This window comes from Buteo buteo, chromosome 7, assembly GCF_964188355.1.
Source record: "Buteo buteo chromosome 7, bButBut1.hap1.1, whole genome shotgun sequence".
In the NCBI taxonomy this organism is placed as follows: Eukaryota; Metazoa; Chordata; class Aves; order Accipitriformes; family Accipitridae; genus Buteo; species Buteo buteo.
The window spans coordinates 13,535,723-13,550,510 of record NC_134177.1 but is presented as its reverse complement, the minus strand read 5'-3'; the positions used below and the strand labels follow the sequence as shown (position 1 = coordinate 13,550,510).

General features: G+C 46.8%; 1 protein-coding gene across 2 annotated transcripts in view; it reads right to left on the bottom strand.

The window, feature by feature from the left end:
- TP63 (tumor protein p63) overlaps window positions 1-14,788 on the bottom strand; it is a 126,481-nt gene that overhangs the window by 20,276 nt on the left and 91,417 nt on the right. For both annotated transcript variants that reach the window (XM_075031626.1, XM_075031627.1), the window contains 4 exons: window positions 2,705-2,891; window positions 890-1,005; window positions 456-565; window positions 37-173 (listed from right to left, as the gene is read on the bottom strand). In XM_075031626.1, the coding sequence (XP_074887727.1) occupies window positions 37-173; window positions 456-565; window positions 890-1,005; window positions 2,705-2,891 (550 nt within the window). The remainder of the gene's footprint in view (window positions 1-36; window positions 174-455; window positions 566-889; window positions 1,006-2,704; window positions 2,892-14,788) is intronic.

Here is a 14,788-nt window from a genome sequence, read left to right as displayed (position 1 = left end):
CGATCTGCAATCTGCCCAGCTCTGCCAGCTACTTACGGCGCTTCGTACCATCACCATTCTTTGTGCTGTCGGAGACTTGCTGCTTGCGGATGCTGTCCTCGTCTGCTTTGCGATCTCTGCCTGGGCAAGCGCAAATGCGGGCTTCGAAACATCGGCGGCCCAAGACTTGCCCACTGGGAAGAGGGGTAAGAGGAAACGTCAGCTGGCAGCTCAGATGCGGGCCAGCAGCGTCCCTCAACTTCACACCAGACTACGCACAGACAGACCCAAGCCTCCCATTTCCCCATCAGGATGCCCCAGGTGTTGTGCAACTCCCACCTGCAAAGATTTGAAAAATATCCCATGGCCCCCTTACATCAAATGGTCCCTATGGATATGCAATGCTGCACCGAGCAGAAGAGGAGCCAGATGGGCACCTCTCAAGCAAAGGGCTACACGCGTGATGCACTACTTACTCTCTGGTTTCCAGTGTGACAATGATGAGGATCGGGCGACGGTTCATCCCTCCCACGCAGCTACTGTTACACATGAAGTTGTACAAGACTGTCGTGAACTCCGTACCAACCTGGATGAGACAAAGAGGATGAACAGAAGAAATGGTGGATGAAAAGCTCTGCTTTTTCCAGGCTCACCTCTTGTACTTCCACAGCTGTGCTGCGATCGGACTAGCATGAAATAGGCCCCACCACAAGGCTTCCTTAAAAGAAATTAAGAACTCTTGCTCCCAAGGAATAAAGAGGGTGTTTAAAAGCTCATTTCTGACAAAGAGGAAGAAGGGCTTCATTGTGATAAGGATGGGGAAAGCACAAGGTCCCGACTCCTTCGACTGGGGTTACAACCCCCACCCCTTTGTGTGCCGGGATGCCACCACCCTGAGCTCACAACCTACCTGGGGCGGCTCGTAGGGGACCAGCACGCTCTGCCTCCCGGTGATGGGGTCTTCTACGTACTGAGCATGGCTGTTCCCTTCCACCCTGATCAGGTGGCTCGGAGGCGCAATCTGCCCTGCAAGGGCAAGGAGGCAAAAAAACCAAGAGACACCGTTCAATGAAGCAAGGCCACGCACAGGGCAGAAAGATCTTCCACCAAGGGAAACACCCGCACCTGGCCCCAGGGGTCTAGCAGAGCACACGCGTGCTTCCCAGCCCTTAAAGCATCCCTTCCCAAGGTTCCCGCTGCCAGGCATCAAAGGCAACACAGGCTTCCTCAAGCTCACACTGGACACCTGCGAGTAAACCTGAACGTGGGCTTCCCCAGATCCCAGAGTTAAGCTAGCCCAAATGTCAACTGAATGGCAGCTCACAGCAACTCTTCCAGCAGGTAACTCCATGTGGATTTTCACACCAGCTGAAAAGCCTTTCTTTTCCTCCCCCTAATGCATACACAAAGCAAATTCCTTCAAGTCTCAATTCCTACTCTTTTCCCCATCAATTGCTAGCCCTCTTCTGTTCCCTCCTATCAGTCTTGATCCTAAGGAGCTAAACAAGATTCAAGCAGCAAGAGAAATATGCATTTAATTAATGGTCAACTTGAAAAATCGCACTTGCTTACAGCAGCAGCAGCAGAAAGGAACATTATCTTCTTTGCCCCTAGGTCCCTTTCTAATAATTAAAAAAAAAATAGTTTCCTTCCTGCAAATTTTCTTCAGTGTTTCTACAACATACAACTAAATTCTGATGAGAGAAGCCTTTTATGGGCTCATCCTGAGAAATTGTTTTGTGTATGTTCATTTCTTACTCAAAATACAGCATATTTCTAGAGAAATAATTATTTCAGAATAAGAATTTATAGGTTTAGGTTTTTTCTTTCTTAAAACTCCATTTTTGAACCAGGTATCAACCCTCAAAAAATGCAGTTCTGTCAGAAAAGCAATTTCTAATATGAAAAACTATTTCAAAGAACTGTCTCACTCCACTCTGGGGCTTGTCTAGCTGGCTGCACTGTAACCAGCAAAGGTATCCAGGCTTCTAAGACATTCTGCTAACTGACACCAACCGGGTTTTTTTACAGTAGAAGATAAATAATGCATGCAGAATAAAACAGATGCTCATCTGAACTTATGTGAACTGAAGTGGCCAAGGCAAAAACAGAGCCCAGCCCATGAGTTTGCAGAAAACCCCAGGACATTTTTAAAACAGCCGCTACTTCACTAACATGAGAAGAAGCAAGGAAAAGATTAAAACATTAATACTGAACCAATAGCGTTAAATGTACAGGAAGGTTGCCTACAGTTGATGCTGGCACTTAGCGTTATCCTGCTAGAGATAAACAGCCCCTCCGTCTTTGAGGCGTGGATTAAGGACTGGAGATGATATTGCATCCTGTTACTAGATCCCTGTCCCAGCGACGTGGAAGCTCATTCCTGAGCACAAGAACAGCTGCTTCTCATTGCGGGAGCAAAAGCAGAGCAGGGACAGGCTGCCAGAAGGGCACGGCCTGCCACGGGGACAGACGTCCATCCAACCTGGGCAGGCGTGAAGTTTATTTCGGTATTTTCTTCCCAAGGACACGCTTGCACAGGGACAGCTAAAGTATAGCATGAAGCTTCCTGCGAAGCACAGGAGATAAAAAGCTGCACAAGATGTTGCAGGGAGGTCTGCTTCCAGCGGGTTTACTGCGAAGCTGCCGTCAAATCCCCACACCGGCCACTCATCAGCCAGGCAGCTTTGGAGAGGGACTGACAACAAAGCGCTGCCCTCCTTACCCTCGTTGAACTCCCGGCTCAGCTCGTGGTTCGGGCAGCGTTTGACCACTTCGGTGACATGTTCAGCTTTCTTGTAGACTGGCATAGCCCTGATGACAGCTCCCTGAGGTGGCGGGGTCATCACTTTGATCTGGATGGGACATGTCTTGGCGATCTGGCAGTACAGCTTTTTCAGTTCGGTGGAATACTGGATGGGGGAAAAGAGCAAGAGAGAGTCAGGATGTTCAACTAGAGATGGAGGCATGCCAGAAGGATGGAAATGGGTTTGCAGATGTAACTGAATGGACCAGCTACTGCATGTGCATTGCACTTGTTCACACAACAGGCACACTTCCAGACAAGCAGCAAAAACCCTGGACCTTTACCTGTTACTAGAATAGGAAAATATAGATCTACGTCTTAGCTTTCCCAAAGGCAAAAAAATCTTCAGATAAAGAGCACTGCTTTTACATGAACAAAGACAGTCTTTATTTCTCTTGGGCACACATCCCTTCTTCCAAGGGACACACATTACCCACCTAACAAAAAGGACACTATTCTTCTCACAGCACCCCGTAATCCTGGAAACACTGGAAACCACACATGTAAAGTGTTTCATCCTGTTTTCTAAGAAGCCCTCCTACTTTTGCAGAGGGTTGAAATAAAAACATGAACCTTGGAATTGAACAGTACTTGAAAGCAAGACCCTGACCAATTTGAGTTGTACCAAATCTGACATTTCAGTCATCTTTTAAAAGCATGTCACACCTCTGCTGACCACCTCTGTAGCAATCTCCACACTACTAAACTCAAAGCATTATGTCCATGAAAGAGGTAAAAAATAAAGTAATAAAGGATTTCTTTCTTTTTTTTTTAAATAATCAAAGGTCAGAAGAGTTGAACAGCCCAAAGACCAGGTCCATGGTGAGATCTAGAACACACCCCAGTAGCTGGCTCCAAAAGGGATGTTGTGACCATGCAATGAACACCTGGAGCAGAACAGTATTTTCTTATTCACTGTGCTAATTTGGAGCATATTAGATTCCCTCTTTTAGGATGTTCCCCACTAAAGCAGTAACACTGGTGTAGTATTTTCCTGAAGTGTGTTCACATCTGGAAACCTTTACTCAGCAAAACATCAAGGCATGGGCTGAAGTCATTGGTTTCTGTTCAAAAATTCTTACTGAAACAAGGGCATGTGCTTAGCAGGAATGGTTGCAAGGAAACTCTTATGCGGTTTAGTACAGCATAACTTGAACCCATTTTTCTGGATGTCCCCCATGAAGGACACTCTCCAGTCTCCTCTGCTGCACAAGGTTGCTCCAAAATATGGCAGTTTTCACCAGTCCCCCAGTCCAGAGGCATTCAGTTTTCTCCTGGTGCTCAGACATTTGTGAGCACAGAGCTCTCCCAGTAACTCTAACCATGTAGCCCACAGGAACTGCTGGCATTTCCCCACTTCCATCTCTTCGGTTCTTGGAGAGAAAGAAAAGCGAAAGCCCCAAGGTGGTTGTTTTCTCAAAAAACATTTCTAGCAGCCATGGCCGATATGGCTCTGGTCCCAACTGTTCAAACAGAGCACTGACAGGTTTGTACTGGTCAAGAGCACAACTTGGCCATCCACTCTGATGGGATGGGAAGAGCTGGTGCATGCATGGGTGGGTGGTGGCTGATGTGGCAGCATAAGGATTAGCTAACAAAACTCAGGGATTATTTGCATTTCAAAGTGTAAACATTGCCAATGTAGGAAAAACAAAGTTGGGAGAGACACTAGGGAGGAGAGAGGGATTAAAAATAAGGCAAGCTGGTCCCTTCCCTCCTCACTCAACGCAACCCTGCCATATGGCAGAGAAGATGCTACAGGTATTTAAGCTAAGGAAAAAAAAAAAATCTTTAAAATGCAAAGGCCAAATTGTGCAATGTATTTTATGTGCCTGCAGGCTAGAGATTAAACCCACAAAGGATTTACCCAGCCCGCGGAAATGGGGAACATGCCAAACAATTAAAAAAAAAAAGTTGCGAAACAGATCTAGATGGTGATTTATATCGTACATCTTTGTAACCTGAAATTCCTTATTGTTTTTTAATTAAAAAGCAATTCCTTACTGAAGGTAAGAATGAGATCACTATATTGTCTCTTCATCTCAAGAGGTAGGAAAAGAATCACTTACATTTGAAAGAGGAAGAAAATTTAGAAAGCGTTGTTTCCCTCAACACATCAGTTTGTGCATAGCATTATGAAGGTTTCAAGGACAGAGAGCCTCAAAAATCTCAAAGAGCCAACTAATTGCTTGGATGCCTTAACATCATTGGACCATAAAGAAATTGGGCACCCAAAGGCAATGGGCCTAAATGAAAGCATAAATATGGAAGTGCGATGGCGCAGGGAGGGCACAGCACACACCAGGAGCCAACATGTCCAGTGTCTGCAGGCATTTGGAGAATTGAACAAATGGAAGGAGATACACGCCCTTCAGTCACGGATCAGGAGTCTTGGTGTTGACTGTATTTTTATGTATAATATCTTCAAAGACAGAAAGCTGGGGTTACAAGAAGGGAAGAAAAAAAAAAATAAATCACTGCTTTCAGGACAGAAGAGGTGCCCAACACCCAGCATGAATACCGAGGCCCCAGATCAAACAGTGTGGCCCTTCTTCCAGCAAAGGAAGGGATCTGCTCCTCATCCACCCTTCAGCACCCCAACTGTGAGATCCCTTTGGCTACAACCAGCAAGGAAGGCATCGGATCTGCAGCTTAAATTCACAGAAAGCAAATGGCCAAGGGCTAATGGGTTATGATGAACAAGCCTGTCCACCAAAGAAATATATATATGTCCCCAAAACACAAGGCAGACTCAAGAGCTCCAGGCTCTGGCCAACACCTTGAACTTGGCATGTCAGAAAAGGAGGGTGGCCAGGAGTCCACCTTTGCTTCAGGGCATGGTCAGGGCACAGGGAGGCAAGCTGCAGTTCCCAGCAGAGGCAGACGAGACAGCAGGAGGGCTGTGCTGCCTTTTTGTCACCCGATTGCAAAAGGAGTTCAAGCCTCACGGGCACTACACAGGGCTCAGGGACATGGCATACAGCCACGATTTCACATCTACTCCAGGCACAGCCGCCCGCAAGCGTGTAATCACTGAGCGGCTGGTCATTTAACACCAGTGTAAATCTGTCCACGGGGTACCTGCTGTCAGACAGTAAGGGGCTTGAGTTTCCCACCCTGCCAACTTTGCTGCAATCGTGGGTAACCTGACGCCCAGCCATCTATTGGCATAAATAGACGCGAACAACTAGGTCATGGTGACTTCGTACTGAATCAGTGATAATCACTATATCCACGGAGCAAGACAGGATATTGTATATAGATTTCAAAGCAAGTAAGGTTCAGAAAAAAAAACCTGAGGCAGGAGCTGTCTGTGCATTCAGAGAGTGCCCGCAAGCAAGGTTCACCCCTCTCGGCACAGGTGCCTCCCTCCGGTGGTCTCCAAACCGCCCCACCTCACAGGAGGTGACAGTCCCCCTTGCCCACCATTTTCCTATGGGAACTGGCAGACGCTTACTGTATGAAGGGTAAGATCACGAGACAAGCAGTTCCCAGAAATCCAGAGCACGACTATTAATCAATGCACTTGTTACTTGTTTCAGTAGGAAAACTAAATTAATTTGGAACAAAAATACCAAAAAGAGCTTGACCCAATCAACAAGGCTATCGTTTCACAAGACGACAATAGTCATTATCTAGCAGCAGGAACAAAAGTTGTGCCAACAGCCTGAGGAGCGCGAACATTGCTTCTACCAGATGTATGGACCACAAAGTTATTTAAAACAAGAGAGCAGAGCCTGGTGATGTGTTATCCATTTGAGAGGGAGAGGAAAGAGCTTTGGCTCGGACTTTTCTTTGGGGTTCAAGTGCTGCATGTCGTGCCCAAATAAGCAGACTTCAAGAGATTGCTAAGAACAACAGTGAATTTAGCTTTTTGCTTAGTAATATGTTTTAAAAGGAAAGAAGAAAACATTCCAGTGCCTGCAGCTTGCCCTCCCCACCTGCCTGTGCAGACATACTGTATTACCCACTCTTGGCACCCTGGCTGGTAATTCAGTATCACAATATACATATGCCAGCTACCATCAGGCAACACCTGTCTGATTTCTCAGCAAACCCCTTCTCCAGAAGGTGTGTCAACAAAGAGTTTAAAGGAGAAAACAAAACACTTTTCACCTCTTAAAATGGAGAATTTTTGCTAGAAAGGACAGAAGTCTCCCAGAAGTAAGCGCTCAGTGCAATACAAGCTGCAACGGCTTTTCACTGAGCATTCGACTGCCCTGCAAAACTCTGATGCAGCAAAATCCTCCAAAAACTACTTTGGAAATCTATCTCTAATATCTGTTTTGCCATCTGATCTAGCTGAGGGATTATGGTCCCTAAGTCTTTAAAAGGAGCGGGGTTCAGTCAGCTCTACAAATGTTGACGGATGTCAACTTGAAGGTGATCCCAGAGGTTGGCTTATGGCGTGACAGCTCCCTGAGCCCCTTCTGCTCAGATCAACAAGTCTTTCAAATGTTTTACAAACTTCTTTCAAGTAGTCACGTTTTAGCTCAACTCGGTTAAACACTAGATTCATTTTGCTTGACATTTTCAAAGCCATCAGTCAGCTATACTTTCTCCCCTATCAAACTAACTCCAAGAAGGAGAAAAAAAAGAACAGGTTAGAAGAGTGGGAAAGCAACATTTACTTACAGCAAAGTGTTCACAGATGAGAACAAGGAGAGTCACAAAGAAATAGAAAATCACCTGCATAAGGTTTATTCATTTAGGAGAAAAAAAGGCAGTGGGAAGAAAGGAAGCTACCTACTAAGAATAAAAAAAATTGAGATTTATGCATGCACCTTAAAATTTTTTCCTTTGATGAACAGTAATCTAACTTTTCATTCATGAAAAACTGTTGGGGGCATGGGGGCAGGGGACATACCAGATACACACGTGTGCACATGCACACACACTCTTAGGAACTGACTTGTACCCAGAGGACACTCAGCAGAGAAGCCCAAGAAGAGCTCTACCAGGAGCGCTACGGACATGGATGTCTCCTGCCAGGCTTAACCTTCAGCTCAGCATAACCTTAACCCCACCGCTTACTAGCTGCCTTATTGCAGCTCCAGTTTGAAGTCCTCTATCTCATCAGGCTCCAGAGAAAAGCAGACCGCTTGCTGCTAGCGGCCGTAGCAGACATTGAAACCACGGGCACGACCGGTAGGTCCAGCGATCATCAGCCCCAACGTGCCTACAGATCCACCACGCGTGACCACCACCGTCAGACCCGCAGCCCACCGCACCACCTGTGAGCATCCCCCACCTGCAGGGGAAACCACCGCGCCACACTGGGGAGGCTGGGAGCGGGAGGAGATGCTGATGCGTCCCTACCACTGCTTTGCAGACATTTAACCAAACTTCTCCCCTCCGGGACGAAGGAGAAACCACATCTCCCTCTTGAGGAAGGGCAGCGCTTCACCCAAGGGCATCCGCCTTTGCAGAGACTTAAACTTCGTTTTCCCCTTGAGCTGCTCTGCCCCCTCCCCGGTCCCTGCCAGGCGCGCACGACCGGTGCTGATGAGCTATTAAAATCCTTCCTCCGAGCGCTTTTCCTCAGGAGCCGCAGCCAAAGGCCGCCTGTTGCCACCTGTCAGTCGCAGGGATTAATTACCTGCGCCGGGCTGGGAGCGGCACATTCCTCCCCGGCCTCACCCTCCGAGATGTTGACATCAGGCAGGTGGGCCCCGCGTCCCCCCGGCCGGCAGCACGGAGGGGACGGCGGAGGGGGGAACGCAACCCAAGAGCTGCGTGGGGACAGGCAGAGCCGCGAAAACCGCAAGAGAAACGGGAGAAGCGGGGAGAAGCGTGTCGGTACAGCTCTGGGCTGCCCCGGGGCAGGCGGCACTCCCAACGCCGGACCGGACGCCGACGGCAGCTGGTGCTGCGCCTTGGAAACCTTAGTGGAAAAAAAAAAAATAAATAAAAAAATATATATGTGTGTTGACCTGCTTAGGTAAACGGGGAAGGGGAGGGGTGGCAGGGAGGAGAGTGGAGAACCGTAGCCTGCGGCCAAGGTTTCAGCGGAACGGTGCCTCGTGTGCTGGATCCCCTCCTTGGGTGCAGCCCCGCGGCGGAGCCGGCTTGCCCTCTCCCCGCCGGCCGTGGCTAAGCATGGGTCTCAGCCCACGGGAAGGGGTTTGGGAGAAGCGGTGCTGCCCACCAAGCCGCTGAACAGGGACACTTGGGCTCGGCTGACCTGGCACGGCTCCTGCGTCGCGCTATCGCGCCACGCGAAGGGAAGGGAAAAAAGTTTTTTCCCTTCTGGCAGATGCGGAGCTGCGTGCACAACCACCTACTCACTTCGGTGGAGGAAGCCAGCTCCGTGTTCTCCCCTCCATGTACAAATCCCCACGATTTCCTCTGCACTGCACTCCTGTCCAGTTCTCTACCACCACCCTGCAAATATCCATCCCCAGCCACGCACTCCATCTCAGAGGACAGGGCTGAAGCAGGCTGAGAAGAGTGTGCACGGGGACATGCACAAGTGGTCATGTCATGGGAGACCCCCTGAAATTTCCCAAAATATCACATTCTGAGCATCCCCTAGATTATCCCATCTTTAGGAAAACGAGATCATTCATTCATGCAACAATGCTTCAGCATCTCGCTTCAGGGTCCCCAGAGATTTTAGGAGTGCTCCTACCTAGCATTGAGACCAAAGCCACAATGATAACAGAAATAACACTGATATTTTCCCACACTGCTTTTGCACTGTGAAACAGTTGTAAATTTGAAAACTTTATATTCGAGGGCTTTTACATTTCAGTTTCATATCTACAGACTTATTTCATCAACAAATGAAGACCTGTTGAGGTTTGGCTTGAAAACACTTTTTTTAAATGAACAACAACAAAAAAGAATTAACTGAAAAGTGTCTTGTTTCGAGAGAAAAAAAACCTGCTGGAAAACATCAGAGGCAAGCTGGGAATTATTTTACGCATGTTTTTTGATACGAAGTGATGGCTGTAAGGGAAGGCTTTACTATTAGGTTTTGTTAGTTAACTTCTCTTCCTTTGCTACCCTTTTTTTAAAAGGTTTTGAAACTAGTTTCTTTAAAAACCAAAACCATAAGACCACTACAGTCAAATGACCTTACCTTGCGTACCCAGCTCTCACTCTGCTCGTGTATCGCATCCAGTTTCTCTACCAGTTTCTAAACCGAAACTGTAGCAGTACCAAATAAGTTTCATATGCTAACAATATCTAGTAATTTGCATTTCCGATAGACTACTTTGCACCAGAAATTTTGCAAGTGAGGTGAAGGTATGAAACGAGAGCAAATGTGCTGAAAGGCAAAGCTGAGAAATGCTGAACAACATCTTCCCCTGTGGGTCGCAGTAAGTGCCCACTGACAGCGGGATCCCATGTTACAAAATAACATGGGAATTTTCACTGAATGAAGTAGCTTCCACAGGGAGGATTTATTTTATGTTATTATGCAAAGTCAGAGGTACATTCTCAGATGCCTTCTTGCAAACGCAAATTTACACACATACACAAAACACCTGAAAATTATCCCGACTGTGGCACAGTTCCCTCTGATGCAACGTAACTGGCCAAAGCACACGTGCTTTGCAAGCATACCAGGCTCCGGACACCACGTTGATTCCCATAGGATCAGAGTGACTCCCAGCTTGTGACTCTGCATATCCCTGTGATGTTATTTTCATAGGCTCTGCTGATTAACTGACATTAACACAGCCAATTCAGAGGCCATCAATAAAGCACTAACTGTGTGGTATCTCCTTCCTTGAAGGACTTTTCTTTAGGATGATTTTGCAAATAAAGCCTCCCGTGCATGGGATCTCATGCTGTGTTGTTATACTTTGAGCACTGAGGGGAGGTGGTGGTGGTTGTTTGTTTTTGGTTTGTTTTTTTTTTGTTTTTTTTTTTTGTTTTTTTTTTTTTGTGGGTGTGTGGGGAAGGGCTGGACACAAGCTCTTTTTATCCTGTTCAACTCTCAGCCTCTCAAGCTGATATCTAGGCCTCCCAGTGACTTCTGTATTACAAAGGCACAACAACATAAGCAGCCTGTTTGACTACCAAAGAAGATACAACACTAAGAAACATACACTGTAGGAAGTCCACTCTCATGCTACCCAAACTCACCTAAAGGCTATGAAGCATTAAAATTTTGCAGAACAGTGAGGAGTGAGCAAAGTTAGGCTGAAACATTAGTTAATATTGGATTTGAAAAACATCCACTTCAATTATTGAACATTAATTAGTGAGCCAATAAAATCTGACAGCAAAATTTTTAATCATTACAGTGAGTGCAGAAGCAGCTCCATGAATAACTCCACTGCATTTCTTCACTCCTTTCACAGCTCCACTATCCTTGGCTGCTTCACATCTTCCTATCAGGAGGGGAACCCACTGCAAACTAAGTGCTACACTGAAGTTACAAGTATTTGCATCTATATAAAATACATGCACCTACTTGCAGGTAATGCAAGTGAGTGTACAATACATACATGACCACATGTGTTTGCTTACATGAAACTGAGTTGATTACTATGACAGCAAGTGTCACACCAGCTAGACACTGACAGTGACTTAACTAGCAATAGTCCTTCCAGGAAATTCTACTCATTACACCAGAACATATACACCAAGGCTGCAGGTAAAACTGCAGGTAAAAACCTCCGAGACTCGATTTAGCAAAAAAACCCTTCAGCATATGCTTAACTTCTGGCAGCGCTATTAACCACCACCCGCTTAAGTCGGTCTGCCTCTGTGTAAGGCCATTTGTGAAGCTGAACCTGAACTTAAGAAAGGTCTGATTCAACTTGTATTTTAAAGGAAACCAGAATTTTATTTTAAAGGACTCCACAGATGAACTTGAAAGAATGTATTCAGGCTCCTGACAGCAAACCCACCACAACATATACTGCTCCCTACTCAGGTCCCTCAGCTTCAGACATTGAGCACCAGAACCTGTTCTGTTCATGGACTGCTTTAAGTAAAGCCCAGGTTGGCCATTTCAAACCTCCTCCTAGCTTGGCATGGGGGATTAAACCTTACAATCATCTGTCTCAGGTTCAGCCAAAGAGGAAGGCTGCTGTTTGTTTCCTATTAGCCTCCCAGATCTCACTTGTTTCAAGTCCGCATGTTCCAGCATGCTCCATCCTACCAGCCAAACTCCAAAAACTAACCAGCCAGAGGAAACATTGTCTGGAGTAATCAGACACCAGCTTTCAGTGCATCTCCAAGTCACTTTTGTCCCCTGCTGAAAGTCAAAGGGTGATGAACTCAACCATAGGGAGGGAAGAACCACAGCAGCACATAGAGGTTGTCCCTACTGATTGTTTCTGTGCATGCTCAATTAAGATAAGCAAATGGCAAAGCAAAAATCCTAAAGCTCTCCAAAATAAGCCTGCTCCCACCAAATCTAACCTGGTTTCATCAACATGAGTCAGCTGTACGAGTCCCAGACGAGCAAGTCAAGCTTTGCAGCCCCCCCCTCCCCGAGTAGACACAGGCTTTGGGTCCTCAGCAATTTGGGATATAGTCACAGGTTCAGATAGCTCCACACCAGCTGAAGATCAAGGGGAGGAAACAGGGTACAAGGAAATGCCAGTTGTAGGACGTAACTCCAAAACTCCTGTTAGTTCCCTCATCTACAAATAAGGGGATTTCAAGAATATCTCAGAGGAAAGTAAATGAGTCCTTAGTACAGTATCTGTTACAGCCGAGGCAAGCCAAGCTGGACAAGAGAATACAAAAAACAAACAAACCCCAACAACACAATGGAGTTGTTCTGGCAACGTAGTCTTTTCAATCAGCAACATCCCAAGCCTGCAATTTAGGGGCAGAGTCAGACCTGGAGGTATCAGGCACTCTGCCACAGACTGCACCAGCCATTCAACACCCTGGAAAGCAGAACACTTTGCTAGATGGTGACAGGTTTCCACCCAAATTCTGGCTCATGCCAAAGGACTGACCTACTTGCAAAATGCCACAGGGTCGGCATATTACAAGACTAAGAGTATGTGTGCAAACATAGGCCCAGTTTCCTAGTTGGGTCACTGGCAGGCTCAGAGGAGATGCAAGCTGGTTGTCTTTGCACACTCATTCTGATAGGTGGCTACAGGAGAGAAAATCCAAGCAATTCAAAGCTAAAACCAGGTTTAATGTCTTCTGACCTCTCATACTTAACACCTTTGCCTAGATATATTTTCTTTCATGTTCACTCTTTCTCAACTTATGGTTTAGGTTCAATGGACTCTACTTAAAAGACAAATAACCCCAGAAGAATTTCAGATAGACATGGCTTGTATTTTTTCCTTGCCTTCCTAAAGCACTACTGAAGACATCATTGGACTTGTGTTACCTATTAAGCCTTGTGCACATGGCCATAAGAGATCCCTTTTTCATTCCCCCATAACCCATGTGGAGGATCAGCTTCCCTACTTATTTCAGATGGCCCAGCAACAACCCTCCTGCTGGGGAGCACATTTCCAACACAAACTGCAGGACACCTCCAAACAGCGTAGTTCAGCGCAAGCAAGGGATGCCAGATTTATTTCAAAGGGAGCAGTTTTCAGCAACATTCACCCACAGGGAAAGCTGGCAGGTCTGTCTGAGCACTCCTGTCTCCTCAGATGGTGGAACACACACCTTCAGATCCTGAATTTGTGGACATGACAACTCAGATCTCTCCCACAGTAGCTCTCTGTAGCTCTTCATCCAAAATTTCCATCCAAAGACACAGGTTGGTCAGAGCCAGTGTGAGGACTCTGGGATACCACAGCCCAGCCCAGCTTAGAAAACATGAAAACATCCAAGACCACCCCCTGTGAAACATGGGGTTTACTACCTATACTAAAACCCACAGCCAAAACACATTTGGTCTTTCCTGAGCAAAGAGCAAGACACTCTGCCTCTAGAATGGACTAAGCAGCTTGAGCAGGTTGATGACTGCGTGGGTAATTTCTTGGCTGGGCATGCCTACTTCAGTGTCGTGCTGTGACCAAGTGCAGGACTGCTGAAGTGGGGAACCAGCCACTGCACCCCATGGAGCAGGGCTGGTAGCTAACCAGGAGGCCGGCGGTCTCAGCTGTGAACTTGAACACTCCGATAGAATAAGGGGCCACCAGCCAAGTCAGTCAACGAGTGCTCTTCTGTATGTGCGTTCTTGACAAAGACTGAACGGCTCCGATGGAAAAAGGTGATCCCCTTTCTCTCCTGCTCGCCTGCCTTTTCCCCCGTTTATTCCACCTGAAGGAAAGTACAGATACCTCTCCACTTCATCCTTCTAATAATAAAGTATTAATCACACCTATGGGAGGCGATGGAAGGAAAGACAGAAAGTATTAAATCTGACAGGCTCTCAAAGCAGCAGTGCCAGTGAAATGCATCATTAAGGTGAGTAATTTTCCTGTTTACTTCATAGGCTCTGAGCCCCCCCGCCCCTTCCTCCCCGCCTAAGATGTGGGCAGGACCCATCAAGGCAAAGCTTTGGAAGCAAGCAGCAGCGTCCCCAATTTCTACATAAATGCTGCAGGCCAAAGAGCAAAGGCAAGTTCCAACGGAGCCCTTGACAGTAATCAAGCACTGCGGCGCCTCTGGTCTTGTCTTGTGCATACCTTGCAAGTAGCATCATGTCTTCCCGCTGAGATTTCACTGGCAGCGCACACAAGCGCCTTGTTCCTTGGCTTCTATCTCAGAAAAAGAAAGTCCTGAACACACACACACACGCCCCTGTCTTTCTGCTCCAAGGGAGACCATTTCCCTCTAAATCTTCAGCGTACTGTGAGCAGCCCTTTCAGAACAGATTTATGAATTTGCAAGAAATCTCTTTTGTTCCCGTGCAGAAAGGTTAGCACCAGTCCCTTGCCAAAAGGGCATTGAGTTTTCTCTATTAACGTCCAGGAAACTTTCCTGAGTCAGATCTTATTACATTTGAAACAAAGTGCAGGTACCAGCAAGCCTCTTCCATGATAACAGCCAGGGCCTGTCCCATTTCCTGATCACATTACGCTCAATTTCCAGCATTACATCTATGCAAATACT